The sequence below is a fragment of the Taeniopygia guttata genome, chromosome 2 (genome assembly GCF_048771995.1).
Source record: "Taeniopygia guttata chromosome 2, bTaeGut7.mat, whole genome shotgun sequence".
Taxonomy (NCBI): Eukaryota; Metazoa; Chordata; class Aves; order Passeriformes; family Estrildidae; genus Taeniopygia; species Taeniopygia guttata.
Window position 1 is genome coordinate 3,025,518 of NC_133026.1, and position 14,961 is coordinate 3,040,478.

General features: G+C 45.9%; 1 protein-coding gene across 1 annotated transcript in view; it reads right to left on the reverse strand.

Moving 5' to 3' along the window:
• Nucleotides 1-7,649: 7,649 nt before the first annotated feature.
• The window catches only part of VIPR1 (vasoactive intestinal peptide receptor 1), a 114,066-nt gene continuing 106,754 nt past the window's right edge, over nt 7,650-14,961 (reverse strand). The window contains exons 11-13 of the mRNA XM_030264178.4: nt 14,757-14,886; nt 14,110-14,151; nt 7,650-12,306 (exon numbers count right to left, since the gene is read on the reverse strand). Coding sequence (XP_030120038.4) covers nt 12,115-12,306; nt 14,110-14,151; nt 14,757-14,886 — 364 coding nt within the window. The 3' untranslated portion in view covers nt 7,650-12,114. The remainder of the gene's footprint in view (nt 12,307-14,109; nt 14,152-14,756; nt 14,887-14,961) is intronic.

Consider the following 14,961-nt stretch of genomic DNA (forward strand, 5'->3'; position numbering starts at 1 on the left):
GAGGAATTTGTGCTCACCCTGCTAAGATTGGGTGAGGAAAGCAAACCCATCCAACAGAAGTGCTCACACCTAGAGAAGGTCAGAACAGCTTTAAATTTGGGTTCAGAATTAACAGGAATTCAGAATAAAGGAAATTTTCATTGTCCACCTCAACTAGCTGTGCCATGTTTGTTTTAATTTGGTCATTTTTTGGTTCCTAAAATGTAAAACTTTGGTAGTGAGCCAGATGACAACAATGAGGACTCTCATTTCCCTTCATTGCTAAAGTGCTTCAAACCTGTGTGTCAGCCTGCACCCTGCCAGCCCTTGGCTCCTCAAGGACTTGTTCACCTCCTGACAAGAGATATGTCCAACTCTGTGTGTGGGACCCCATCTCAAAAGCTCCCTGGAAATTTCTCTCTTGCTGGAGCAATTCCTGCTTTAAACTTTGCCTTAATGACACCTAAAATGCTTTGCACTTGTGAACAGACCATAGCACTTGATGTTGAATCTGAAGAATTTCACTCTTGTTCAATGCTCGGGCGGCTTCCAGAGCTGGCATATTACTATGGATGTGAGCAGCAGCTCTCCAAAGAACGTTGCATTAATTTACATTTTGCACTGTAATTAGACTGGATTTGAATGATGAGAGTTGCTGAATTCTATACATCATTTTTTGATGTTAGAAAAGGTGCTCATTGACTCTTGCTGCTCCTGAGCAGCCCTTGTGTATCTAACCTGCCATGAGAATAGACATATAAATATGACAAATAAATCATCGTGTACATAGAAAAAATGAACTGATGCAGTTGGATATTAAATGCCAGAATGGTTTGTGTTGGAAGGGGCCTTAAAAAACACCTTGTTCCACACCACTGTCTTGGGCAGGGACGCCTTCCACTAGAGCAGGTTGTCCAAAGCCAGGACTCAGTCTTGAGCTGAACTGTTGCTCTCACTTTATTTAGTTGCCCTAAGATGAGTCAGTGGGACGGAGGCAGTGGCATCCTCCTTTTTTGCAAGGTCTTTTGACCTTTCCTTTCCTTTCCTTTCCTTTCCTTTCCTTTCCTTTCCTTTCCTTTCCTTTCCTTTCCTTTCCTTTCCTTTCCTTTCCTTTCCTTTCCTTTCCTTTCCTTTCCCTTTCCCTTTCCCTTTCCCTTTCCCTTTCCCTTTCCCTTTCCCTTTCCCTTTCCCTTTCCCTTTCCCTTTCCCTTTCCCTTTCCCTTTCCCTTTCCCTTTCCCTTTCCCTTTCCCTTTCCCTTTTCCTCTTTCCCTTTCCCTTTCCCTTTCCCTTTCCCTTTCCCTTTCCCTTTCCCTTTCCCTTTCCCTTTCCCTTTCCCTTTCCCTTTCCCTTTCCTTCTCCCCAGCAGCCAAAAAAATGCAATCAGTCATTCACACAAGCCCTAAACACTGATCCAGCTGATGAATTCCAAATCTTTCCTTGGAGACGGGGGAGCTGTTGAGAGCCCAGAATTGAGTTGTACTCTATAATTTCAATTCCAAGCTTTATCCTTGCCCAGTTCTAGCCAAAATTACAGTAATTGTCTCAGAAACTGAGGGTTCCTGGCCAGTAATGGAAGCAGGGAAGGATAAAACCATCCAGCCTTCTCCAGGTCAGGTAATTTGCAACGAGATCCTTGGAAGTGTGACTGTCACAAACTGGGAAAGGGCTCCTACCCAGCCAAGAGGGACCTTCTCCCATCATGGACCAACATGTTTGGACTTATCTCGAAAGCCAAAGAATTCTTGGAGCCCCCTGTTTAGACTCCTGCCTGTGAACTAAAGAGCTGAGGAGAACTGGAATTTAGTGGCCAACTAGATCATACTTGGTGGGGTGGAATGAAAACCTGCCTGCATTCCAATTCAAAAATCACATTACACACATAAATCTCTTAAACATAATAAATTCCTTCCTCACTGCCAACTAAGATCATATTTCTACCAGATTCCCATATTTTTTTAGCTGGGAGCAGATAGGACATAATGAAATATTATGGATTTTAATGGCTTTATGCCAAAGAGCTCAGAATTAAGTGGCTGATAAGGAACAGCCATTGAATTAGGTATCCCAGAGCAATAAACCTGTAAGAGCTGGGGGAGGCAGATTCTTGGCAGCAGTGCCCACCTCAATGTTGGGGTCCTGCTGCTGGTATTTTATTTAATTTGTAAAATAAGTTTCACAAGTGGATTCGGGTAAAAAAATGACAATTGGGTGCACTTTTCAGGAGAGAAAGACAAATTTGTAGGTGTTGGTTCAACCTAGTTTATTTCACATTCAGTATTGGCATCCCTGTGCTTTAAAAGCCACTTCCTTGCTTTGGAACTGATAGTGACAGAGCTTCTGTTTGTCACCCAGGACACCTAATTATCAATGTATTGAAGTTCTGAGTTGAATTAATTTTCCCAGCCCTGGAAATGTTCATGTCCAGGTTGGATGGGGCTTGGAGCAACTTGGTCTGTGGAAGGTACCTGTTGGAATTTGTGGTATTGATGATTCCAAGATTGTAGAAAGTCTCTGTCTGTCAGCCCCGCTGCCAAAGCAGAAGCCATAATTCGTCTGTGCTGGTTTCAAGGCTGTTTATTCTGTTTATCTCTAACATGTTCTGCTGCCCTGCCGCAGCTCTGTCCTGCAGGGCAGCGTGTGGGGCTCTGCCCTCAGTGGGATGGTACAAACATTAAATACCACAAACTACCTGTGCTGCATTTACAATAACGTGCCAATATCTGTCACCTACGTTGGACAGTGTGTCCCCAGCCTAAACCAACAGAAAAATGCCAACACCACAGTGAAACATGGAGGGCATGGAGAAGGAGAAAAAGGACAAGGCACACCCAATTTCTTCTATCTTGTCCCCTTTGAACCCCTAATCTAGAAACTTAAAATTTTACTTTTGCACCCGTGACACACTTAATTATTACTCATATCAAGCACTCAGTACTTGTAATTCAGCTTGTAAGACTGAAAACTCTTTTCCATGGACAGAGATCACAGACAGTGTCTCTGGGGGCTCTGTCCAGGGGGGTTCCTGACCCCTGCCAGGGTCCCAGACCTTCCAGGGTAGCCAGAGGGAAGCTCTGGATTCCCACAGGTACCCCGCCCATTGCAGGGGATGGAACAAAATGAGCTTTTCCATCCCAAACCATTCTGTGATTTTAAAATTCCTCTTAATTTTTGACAACAAAATGTGCTTTAGATTGTCCTGTCTTCCCCATCAAGCACATCAAATCACAGGCTTACAAGCCAAATGTTTTCCTTTCTTTTTCCTGCATCTCAGTCATTGTACAATAATCATGTAGATTTACTCTGCAAACCAAGGGCAGGGATGATTGATATTGGCTGGTTTCAGCATTCCAAGTTACTTCCTGCACCCTTAGGCTGTGTGTGGGAAGGATTCAAGGTGTTGATCTAGACTGGGAGGAGTGGAGATGTTTCCAAGAGTAAAGGTTTAATCAGTATTGATGGGGGGAATGGACTCTAGGAGAATTTTAGATTCATAAAAAGGGATCTGTTGCCATGGACAGGAAACCTTTGCCTCTCTGGTCTTTAGATGCAAGGCCAGTTTAATTCTGAGCTTTCTACACCAGTGCCTGACAAGAGCTGGTGGAGTCCCCACCCCAGGAGGTGTCCAGGGAAGGGCTGGTTGTGGCACTCAGTGCTTTGGGTTGGTGACAAGGTGGGCATCAATCACAGGCTGGACTCTGGTCTTGGAGGGCTTTCCCAACCTCAGTGATCCTGTGATTCTGTGATCTGGGAAATGGCTATTTTAAGATGACATTACCACTCACCTGACTTTGTTCTTATGATACAGCAAAGGAGTAAATGCATACGGGCTTATGTGGTTCTCTGAACAGAGAGAGACATGTTTCTCTCTCCCAGGATTTTTACTTGGAAGTTGTGAGACACAGTGAGAAAGCTCAGAGAAAGAAGAAAATTCTTATCTCTACTAGCTGCTCCTGTTGTTTGGCACACGTGGAATGTGTTATGGAGATTGTTTATTGAAGAGTGATTTGTTAACTAGACACTGGTGATGGTTGTTTGGATCGATTGGCCAGTTGGGTCAAAGCTGTGTTGTGACTAGAGACAGTCACAGGTTTTTTCTTGAGTATCTTTTGAGTATGATATAGTTCTAGTATAGTACAGTATTAATGTAATATAATTTAGCTTAATAAAAGCAATTTATTCAGCTTTCTACAACACGGAATCCGAGCATGTTATTCCCCACACAGGGAGGTCTCACTGCTTCGATTGGGTTCTACAGGAGGAATGATTTCCCTCTGAGCCCTGTCAGTGACAGAAGAGGTTTTTAGGCTTTCAGAAAGTGCAGTGTTACAACTGTGTCACCATGCCTAGGCTCTTTGTGCCACATGTCCTGGGGATCCTCGGACAGCCCAGCATTTCTCTGAGCTGAGGAGAGCCAAATCCCCTCTGTGGATTGTACTGAGTCACAGTCCAGTTTATATCTCCAGTTTATATCACAGTCAGTATATGTGAGGGTGTAGGTACAACCTGCATGTGGAATGAAGATGATTTAGCCACTAGGATTGATCCACTACATGGGAAATTGCTTTAATGTCACGGAGATCACAAAAGTCCTCATCCTGGTATTTTGCCATGGAAACCGTGGGGGATCAAAGGAAGAGGATGTCATTTGCCATCTTTAAACATGTTTCTTTCTAATAGAAAAAGATGCCATTGCAGTCATGAAAACTGAGCTTACACAGAGAAGCCCTAAAAGCCAAGCTCAAAACCTTCCAGAGGTTGTGATTGTATGTTCTATCAAACTCAAAATAATAGTGTGTGCCTAAGAAAAGCCACGCTTTGGTCTTTGCCAGCCAGGAAGGACACAGAGGACACAGAGCTGGGACCAAAGAGGGTTGGGCTGATTTTTTTTTTTCCAGACTTCTCAGGTGATCTTCATCAAACCCACTTACATTAATTTCTGAGCATTGATTTGAGTTCCTCATGTGGAAGCCGTTTTTTGGCAGGATGGGATTATCCTCACCTCTACAGACACAGAATAAATGTTAACTGGCTGGTTTTCCCTTCCCCCAGCCCTCACAAGCTGTTTTCCTGATTTCTGGCTTAACCCACAGGGAGATCCAGTGGAAGTTAGTACAAACAGTTTCACTTCTCAAAACACCCAGAGCATCAGACCCCTTGATTTTAAATGAAAATGGTTAATCCATGCAGAAAGAGGGACAAATACAGCCAAGGCTTGTCATTTCAAGTTGTAGGTTTGACCTTTATCAGCAGTGTCAGCACTGGGTGTAAATCAGTTTAAGAAGGGGGTGAGTGGCCAAACTAGCCCTGTGGACATGGAAAAGCTCACTGACCTCTTGTTGAGATCTATTTTCACTGCCTGATATCCGTGTGCATCAAATAATGTGTCTTTGATATGAACAATTATGGTTCACTTGTGCTTGCCTGCTGGGCTTTTCTCCAGCACAGAGGAAGGCTTGTGCTTTGTGCTGAGCAATAAAGATGTTTGCTGGAGGATATTCCAGCAACAATCAACACATCTGTATTTGTGTGGGGGGTTGTACGTTCCTGTGGATGTAGGAATCATCTCACACCTGTGGATTGTGACAAAACGACTGCAGAGTATTTGTGATTTCATGGTTGTCACCTCCACACATCAGTCCTGCCTCCAAAGGACCATCCATGCACCAGCTCGTGCAGTGGTGGAGGTTTTGGGGTCAGTTATGCTGGATTTGGTACTGGTTCTTCTGCTGGCACAGATGTTCCCAAAGAAGGTCTACACAGAACTCCCATCTACTTGAAGATGTCCCTGCTCACTGCAAGGACTAAATGGCCTTTCAAGGTCCCTTCCAACATTAATATTTCTATGATTTTCTGATTTTAAGAGTGATTTGGTCTAGCTGGTTAACCTTTCAAAGTATGAGATCATTATGCTTAACTCTAAGCAGGAACCTCCAGGTCACAACTTCCTTCTCAGTTCTCCTTCTCTGTGTCTTCTCCAGGACTGTGAGGAATAAATGAAAATATCAGGTGGAGCACCTCAGACACAATGTCTTCACAATGGTTTTATTGCTTGTTTCCAGCAGTGTCAACCACAGAGAAGAACCCCCTCTGAAGCAAGGAGGTGAACCAAATACAAAGGACAAAGGAAAAAAAAAAACCAACAAAAAGGAAAAAAAAATAGCCATTTCATTGCATATGTACAGAGTCAGACCAAAAATAAATAACATCAGGCAAAAGGCCATGGAACAAGGCAGAGATTTCACCTGTGCTGAGCAAGCAGGCCTGTTCTTGCTGGCATGGAGGGTACATCACAAGCACCTGGCACAGAGAAACCCACAGAGATCCTGTGCTCACAGCCAGTGCCCATCACCCTCTGCTGCCAAAGCCTATTTACAGGAGGGCAGAGCACAGGTCTTTACAGCTTGAGTGAGAAGGGTCAGATGGCACCAGCTGCTGACCCACAGCTTGAGGTGTTTGAAACAGGCTCTGAAAAATGCACTTTTGAGTTCAAAACGGCCTTTTTGAACTCCATTTATCTTTTTTTTTTTTTCTTCTTAAATGTGCTCTTCAGATTTCCTCTATGTACAAATGTACAATATCGACAAAACTTGGGTATAAAGCACTGGTGCTCTGCTGCTGTCAAGGTGTGTGTCCTCAGGGTCTGGCCCTCAGAACACAAGTGGGAATTATTTTCCTTACAGACCTGTAGCTTCCAGTCCCAAAGGTTTGCTTTCTCCCCTGTGATTTCACAGTATTCTAGAAATAACCAGAATTTCAAACCCAGGGCTCTTCAGCACAGGATCATGCAAGTTAGGATGTTCAGGAAGAGGTGGAAAAGATGATCTGTGCTCCAAAGATGTTTCAAAACTTAGTTTACATCTGCATGTGTCTCCAGGGAAAATAACAAGGTCCGTCACTGTAATTATACCTCAGCAGACTGAAATGCAAATATTGGGTTTACAGAGGGGATGAAAAGCTGACTGACTGAAGGGAAATTGATTAAAATCCACATTTTGGGACATCTGACTCCACCTGCCAGTCTGGGACTTGAATCTTTTCCTTATTACAGCAGTTTAGTGCCTGAATGATGCCAGCAGTGTCCTTCTGGATGGATGTGGGTGTGTGACTCCCTGCTCTTCAGGGTTTATCTCCAGTGAAGCAGCTTTTTGGTGCTGGCCCCATCATTACCAGGGTGGGAAAAGTGAGACACACATTGGCTCTTCTCAGTTTGAGAGATTCCCTTTTAGTCTGAAGTTATTTTGTATTTCCCTTCCCCTTGTTTAAACCCTGGGGTGAAGCTGGAAAGAATGGAGAAAAGAAATTCCCACCAAACCCCCTTTAATCCCTGCCATGGAGCCAAGTGGTGTTCATTCACTCCTGAGCTTTCTTTGGAACTTCATTTTGCTTTTGAAAAACTACCATCAATCGTTCATTAATCACCAGGTGCATTTCTCTCTGAAAGCATTTCCATCAGATTGGAGCAGAGATTTGGGTTTAATCCCTCTGCCCTGTGGCACAGACATGACCCTCATTGCTTTTGAGATGAATGAGAACCCACTGCAGTGGGATATAGAGAAAGAAGGAAATCTGATGATTAGTTCATGTATAAAATATCTTTTCTCCAGCAACACCTTCCTGGAGAAAAACATAACTTTTTTCCTAACAAAAAAAACCCCAAACAAACAAAAAATAAAGCAAAATTCTCAGGTCTTTCATCTTCTAGCTTTCCCCCCTTTTCATTCCACAACTGCAGTAATGCTGCTGCTCCTGCATACATAAATCTGATTTTAAAAACTTGTTTGATTTTCATGCCCCTAAAATTCTGCAACAGAATTTCTTTTCTAAACCCTAAAAATGGTCATATTCTCATTTCTTGCTGTTTGTGAGAGGGTCACAAAGCAACACAGGTCCAATCTGAACAGAAATATCCACAGTCTAATGTTAGCATTGAACCTGTTACCTCTAGACTTTGACAATAATTTATTGTTTATATTTTAATTGTTCTGTACTTAAGAATAAATTTAATAATTCAATCACTGAAGTATAGAACAGGAGAGGCTCACTCTATCCCTGATGTAAAAAGTGAGTAAGCAGCTCCAGAATGAAGAAAAAGGGATTATTTTGAAGGCAAATCCCAGTTTAATGCTGGTGTCATTCAGGAGTCACTGCAGTGAGCTGATTGGTGCAAGCAGGATCAGAATTTGGCTTTATTTCTATAAAGAGTTTTGGAGCCCAAATTCATGATCCTCAAACATGTGCCTTTTAACAGAGGCAGAAGGAGCTTTAACACCTTTTGAGAGGCACACCTCAGATCTTGTTCTGCAGCAAATGGATGCAGTTGCCCTGCTGGGGTCAGCTCTGGGGTCAGGCTGGAGCTGGGGGAGCAGCAAAGGTGCTGAGCTCTGTCCTGTGCTCTGTGTGGGGCCAGGCCATGGGGCCAGGACAGCTCCCTCCACCTTGTCATCTCCACTGAAGTCCTTGAATTCCATTTTATTGATGAGCTGGATGAAAAACAGAGCAGACCAGGCCAAGTGATGGAGCCAAATTCCTGCACTGAGCCAGTCAAACAGGGCCTGATCCCAATGTCCTCATTCACTTAGTTGCTCACATCACTCCCCAGAGTGGGGGGCTCTCATTTCACCCCCAGCTCCTCTGTTTTCCTGGAGCACAGGGCCAGGGCAGCTGGGCTGGCAGCTCTGCATCTCTGACATTGCCATGCCTGTCCCAGCAGGTCCGTTCAGCACGTTCATTTAATCCCTCAAACACCCTTGACAGCAGAAAGGCAGCGTGGCTGGATGTTCTGCAATGAAATAATTGTGAGTAGGGTGCCTTGGGGCACAGTTCTGCCCTGCTGATGTACTCCACACGTTTTGAAGGAGCTCCTCAGCTCAGGAAACATCCCATCTTCAGGTTCCTGTGCAGAACAGCCTGGTGGGGAGCGTGACAGGCTGCAGAGGAGCCTGTGGTGAGGCTGAATAACCAGCTGGGTTTTTTCCCTGTCACATCTCCAAGAGGCAAACCTCTCCTGGCTGTCTTTGGCATATGGCTGGTGCTGGCACAGGTTAGCACAGGGCTGGAACACAAGAAAAGCTGCAAACACACAAATTTCCTCCTGCAAATGGAGAGGAAAAGGGAGCACAGGGAGAGGAAAGGGAAGGTGAAGAGCAGAGGGAAAATGCTCAGTGTGTCTCAGAGCTGGTGGCTCACAAGGCTGCCTGGAACAGATGGGAAGGGATTCCCTCACATCCCACAAAGGAGGCTGCTGGCAGTGCTGCTGCACTTCTGCTCTACAGCTCCGTGCTCCAGCTCCTCTGCTGCTTGGCTGGGACCTGAAATTCCAGTTCACACCTCAGTGGATGCATTCCCAAGGTTGGGCAGTGCAGCCCATCGGTTTTGTTGGGTATAAATATTTACCATGACAGATGAACAGGGGGAATGGCTTTGCAGCCTGATGAATCCAATCTTTCCCAGACTGACATTGCTTCAAAACTCTGAACCAGTGAAACAAAGCATTTTACACCAAGTGTAACAGCTTGGAAGCTGAGACAGAATTTCCCCTTGCTTCTTCTGAGTTTCCTTGAAGTTAGTCATTCACCTGGAAAAATGCAGGTCAAATCCTTGCTTTGAACCAGGCACAGCAGAAGAACTGGTGGTACTGGTGGGATTTCTCCAGTATTTCCTGGGTGAGTTCTAATCCAGGTCTGAAAATGCTCAGCAGAGCAACACAAGCACCAAACACAAAGAGAATCACTGAATATCCTGAGTTAGAAGGGCCCCACAGGGATCATCGAGTCCAGTTCCTGGTCCTGCACCAGACAACCTCAAAAATCACACCAAGTGCCCGAGTGCATCGTCCAAACTCTTCTTGAGCTCTGACCAGGACCACTTCAAAGGTTCTTGCCTCTGAGAACCTTGTGGATTTCAATGGGATATTGTTTGAGGGGTGTCAAGACATAAGGGCTTCACTGCAAGCAAAGTGGGGAAATTTTGAGCATCCTCTTGTTTTCCCTGCATTTTGGGAATCAGGGAGCTGCATTTTGATGATTTTATGGCACATCAGAGTTGGATTCTCTCTGTTGATGTGGGCTCAGTGTAAAGTAGCCATAACAAAGCTGGCTCACACCTGGCCAGCCTGGGATTACCAGCACTGTAATTCCAGGAATTTTCACATCTTTCTATCCTTTTAGGACCTACAGGCTGGGTAGGTATGTGACAGGATCTGAGCTGGCTCCCTGCAATCACAGTCCCACACCTGGAGAAATACTTTGGGAGCATCCAGCCCAGCTGGTAACAGGCTCTGGGAGAGGTTTTGGAATGGAACACTGCCCTGTCAGGACTCAGAAGGGATCTGCAAATCTCCTCCTGGGCTCAGAATTGTTGGCATCGTTTGCTAAAGGCCAACAACCCCCAACCCCACCAGGCTGCAGGTGCTTCCCTCCAATGGACTGCATTTCATAAAACTGGTGAGTTGAGATCTCTGAGCTCTAAAACAGGGCTCACCTCCCTCTCCAGGTGCCTGTGTTGGTGACCCAGAAATTATTTCACGAGGACATGTTTTAGTAGGATGGCAGGAGCCCAGTTACTGAGGGTACTCATGAGTTGGGCAGGGATTTCTCACCCTCAGCATAAAACCTTTTCAACCCCACTTGATGCAGCTGAGTGGGACACAAACATGAGCATCTGTATCCCTGTATTTTCTGTCTTCTGACTGAGTTTGGGATTGTAGGGTTGCCTCAAATGAGCAGCACTGGCCTTTAACATTTCTCCTTCGCCTCTCTACCACGAAAACAAGAATTAAAAAAGCCCTACTCCCTTGGTTTTAATGGGATCCACGTGCATCCTTCAAGTAGGAATTGCCCCTGTATGGAAACTAACAGGCTTTCAGAAAAGAGGTAAAGTGCACACACAAATCTTAAATATCTAACAATGCCTTCAAATAGGATGAAAGCTCCCCAGAAAAGCTGAAGAAGAAATGCATTTAATAGCTCCTTCACTCCTTCCTCCTTCCTGGAGTGCCAGTTGTGTGCCGAGACAACCTTGTTCTGATGAAAGCAATTTTATCTGCTGCTGTGACGCTAATTTTTTTCATCTGGAGAGTGGCTCTTTACGGTAGCTCTGATTCAATTAAGGATTACAGGGCCCTGTATTTCCCTTTCCTGACAGTGTGTGCTAAACAAGTGCAAATGAATTACAGCCCAATTATTTTCTCCTGATCCCTAATGATTCTGGGTGCATCCATGCACCGAGATCTGTGAGAACTTAAAGAGAATGAAAAAACCACAGCCGTGCTCTGCTTTTGGCATCTGGCCCTGGTTTTTATGCATGAAAATCGAGTTTCTTGTTCGTGGAACACAAGCAAACCAAACACCATGTCACCAACACAGTGCAGAGAAGGGCTGGTCCTTCTCAGTGCTCTGCTCTTCCACAGGGCACCCAAGGGTGCCTGGAAAGCTTCTGCTCCCAAGGATGGTGGGGAAATAGCAGAACACACTGGGGCATCCTCTGAGGGGCTCTCCTGGCGCTGCAGCTTCATCTCCACCTGTGTAAAACTTGGGGGTCATGTGCTGGCCTCTCCCTTCCTGCTCATGGTCCTCCTGTCCCTTCTCCCTGTGTTCCCAACACCGTCTTTGGTGCTGTATCATCACCTCTTATCCACAGGAATTTTGGCACATTCGTATGTTTGGCATTTTTTTTTCCTGCTTCCTGCCTCTGTTTCTCCTTTACTGGCTCATTAAAAAAGAAAAAAAATAAAAAAAGTGCAATTTATCTGTTTCAGAGATGCCAGTTTGCCGTTTGCCAGTTCTGGTAAAGCCACTGAGGACTGAGGTTCTCCCTCCCTTACCCCCAGTACTTCATTATTTATGACACACCAGCATGTCCCAGGTTGTCCTCAAGCAACTTGAAAAATTCCTCAGAGTTATCAACCCCTGAGGGCTTGAAACTGAAGAGTGAAAGGCCTGAAAAGAGGGAGAGCAAAAGTGTTTCTCTGCCTCTTGGCTTGTCCGATCTCATCCTGGATGCCAGCAGCTTTTCCAGTTGTGTGTCCTCTGTTGGCTCATGTGGAGCAGGTCATTTCACAGGGATTTGTCATGGGATCACTGATTCCCAGGGATCCTCGTGCCTCAGTTTTGGATGCTCAGTGCCTGGGGAGCCTCTCACACCAGGGAGAACTCGGCCTGGAAGCTGGAGCAGCGGCGCGTCTTTGGCGAGCACTTGGTCAGCATGGAGATCTGGGTGCTGAAGTTGGTGCCGTTGCTGCCCAGGGAAGGGTGGTGGTACTTCATGTCCGAGCCCAGGAACCGCTCCAGGTGCCACCTCCGCCACTTCCTCTTGAGCTCAGCTTGCACCTGGGCATGGGAAAGATGGAAAAGGCAGCACAGGGCATCACTTGATGTTCACAGAATTCCCAGAATGACCATGTTGGAAGAGACCTTCAAGAGCATCAAGTCCAACCCAGCCCCAACACCTCAACTCAACCCTGGCACCCAGTGCCACATCCAGGCTTTGTTAAACACACCCAGGGATGGGGACTCCACCACCTCCCCGGGCAGCCATTCCAGAACTTTATCACCTTTCTGTGAAAAACTTTTTCCTGACATCCAACCTAAACTTCCCTTGGTGCAGCTCGAGGCTGTGTGCTCTGGTTCTGTCAGTTCCTGGAGACAGAGCCCAGCCCCAGCTGAGCACAGCCACCTTTCAGGAGCTGTGGGGAGTGCTGAGGTCACCCCTGAGTCTCCTTTTCTCCAGGCTGAGCACCCCCAGCTCCCTCAGGGGTTCCTCACAGGGTTTGTGTTCCCAGCCCCTCTCCAGCCTCGTTGTCCCCTCTGGACATGTCCCAAGGTCCTTCCCAAGCTGAGGGGCCAGAACTGGGCACAGCCCTCGAGGTGTGCCCTCACCTGTGCCAGGTACAGGGGCAGAATGACCTCCCTGCTCCTGCTGGCTACACCATTCCTGATCCAGGCCAGGAGCCACTGGCCTTTGGCCACCAGGGCCTGCTGCTGGCTCGTGTCCAGTCACTGTTGACCAGCACCCCCAGGTCCCTTTGTGCCTGGGCACTGCCCAGCCACACCATCCCCAGCCTATTCTGACCTGGTTATGTGAGCAGCCTTGGCTAACCCACCTGCCCTGGGACCAAGAACTTTTTAAAGGCCACTAAACATGGCTTGGCCAGAACTTTAAATCACATAAAGGGAACACTCCAGTCAGTAAATTACTAGAGCAGAAATCCCTGAGCTTCATCAGAAAGGAAATTCTTATTGATACAGTTAAGGTGCCAGACTACTTAACTTCAATGACAACACTCGGTGAGTGTAATTAAGATGCTTTCCTTTTCACTGCCCTGTTTTTGTTCCAAATAGAAATGATTTAACTACAGCTTGTTTGTAAAGCTGTCAATACAGCTGTGCTTCTTTTGACAGAAGCTGCTTGTTGCTGCTCAGAGTATTTACAGAAATAACCTGGTTTATGCCATCCCAATTCAAATCCTGAACAAACCTGGCCACTGTCCTTGTCCCCTCCTGCAAGCCCTCCAGTGCAAATTTTTAGGTAACAGCATGAATCAGATGAAACAGCTGTGTCTGAAGTGCTCTGGGATAAACAAACACAGGAACAGCACAATGCCAGGATGAGAATGCCAGGACTAAAATGTGGGAAAGTCAAGATTATTCCTGCAAGGCAGAATCACGTTCACCTGCGCTGCTCTGTGCAGTCACACCAATGCCTGTGCTGGTTTTGGCTCTGGGTGTGATCCTGGGGAGGATTCCTGGGGGCACTAAGCATAAACAGGTATTGGATGGGATTTATCCTGCCCTGCTGAAGGTGGTGCTTTGGGTTCAGGGATTGTGCAATTTCACACAGGAGTGCCACTGATGCTGTCTCATGAGGAGAGGATGGGCTCAGCAGCAACGCTACAGTGCAAGCACAAGTCCTGATGTGTTTATTGATTGTTTTTATTAATTGTGCTGAAAACTGTCAGGCAAATGGTTGAATTGTTTTCCTGGAGAGAGAGAGAGAGATGTGATTTGGATGCTTCTCCTCAATATTGTAACACCAGGATCAGTAATGGAACACTTCTCAATCCACTTTCCACATACATTCATTTATTCCTAGCTGCAAACATTAACCAAAAAGCTCTGATGATCTGGTCTTACCTCTCCATTGAGAAAGCAGTACAGAACAGCCACCACAAATCCCTGGGGAAAGGAGAAAACATGATTTTAGCACTACAGACAAAGAGAGAGTGTAGATCTATTCAGCTCCCAAAGGAGAGACCACACAACCACAGAAGTGTTCAGGTTGGAAAAGACCTCTGAGGTCATCAAGCCCAACCATTCCCCCAGCACAGCCAAGTCCACCACTAACCCATGTCCCCAAGTGCCACATCTGCACAATTTTTGAACACTTCCAGTGCAGTGATGGTGATGTAGTCAGGGGTGTAAATCATTCACTGCTGAATGAAACTTGCTGCTCAAAGCCCCATCCACCCTGGCCTTGGACATGTCAATAATACAAAAACTGAAACAGAGGTGTTTCTTTTTCTCCCTAAAGTATGAAAAACCACAGAGACACCAATGTATAGAGGAACATTTTCATTTCCTAAAATGAGGGAAGAGAATCTCCTTCTGGGAGGCAAAATATAAATTTATCTTTCATCCTGGCCATGCTGGAGTGAGTAGATTTTCCACAAAGGTATGAGAGCAATATGGGGCATGTCCAGAAAACACCCATGTCAATCTCATTGCATTTCTCCCTGGTGACAGACCTAGTGACAGACCTGGTGACCCAAATGGTGGCTTACCTGGAATGACCCAACCACCAGCTCAAAGACCAGCTTCACTTCTGCTTTGAAATTGTCAGGGAAGAAAGCAAACATGATGTAGTGAATGCCAAAGAGAGGGATCAGCAGCAGGGTGGACTTGGCCAGCCTCCTGTTGGAAAGACAAACATGAGCCATGAGGGGAAAGGGAAGAGAGTAAAAGGCTGAGGAATCCTGCAGCTGAACC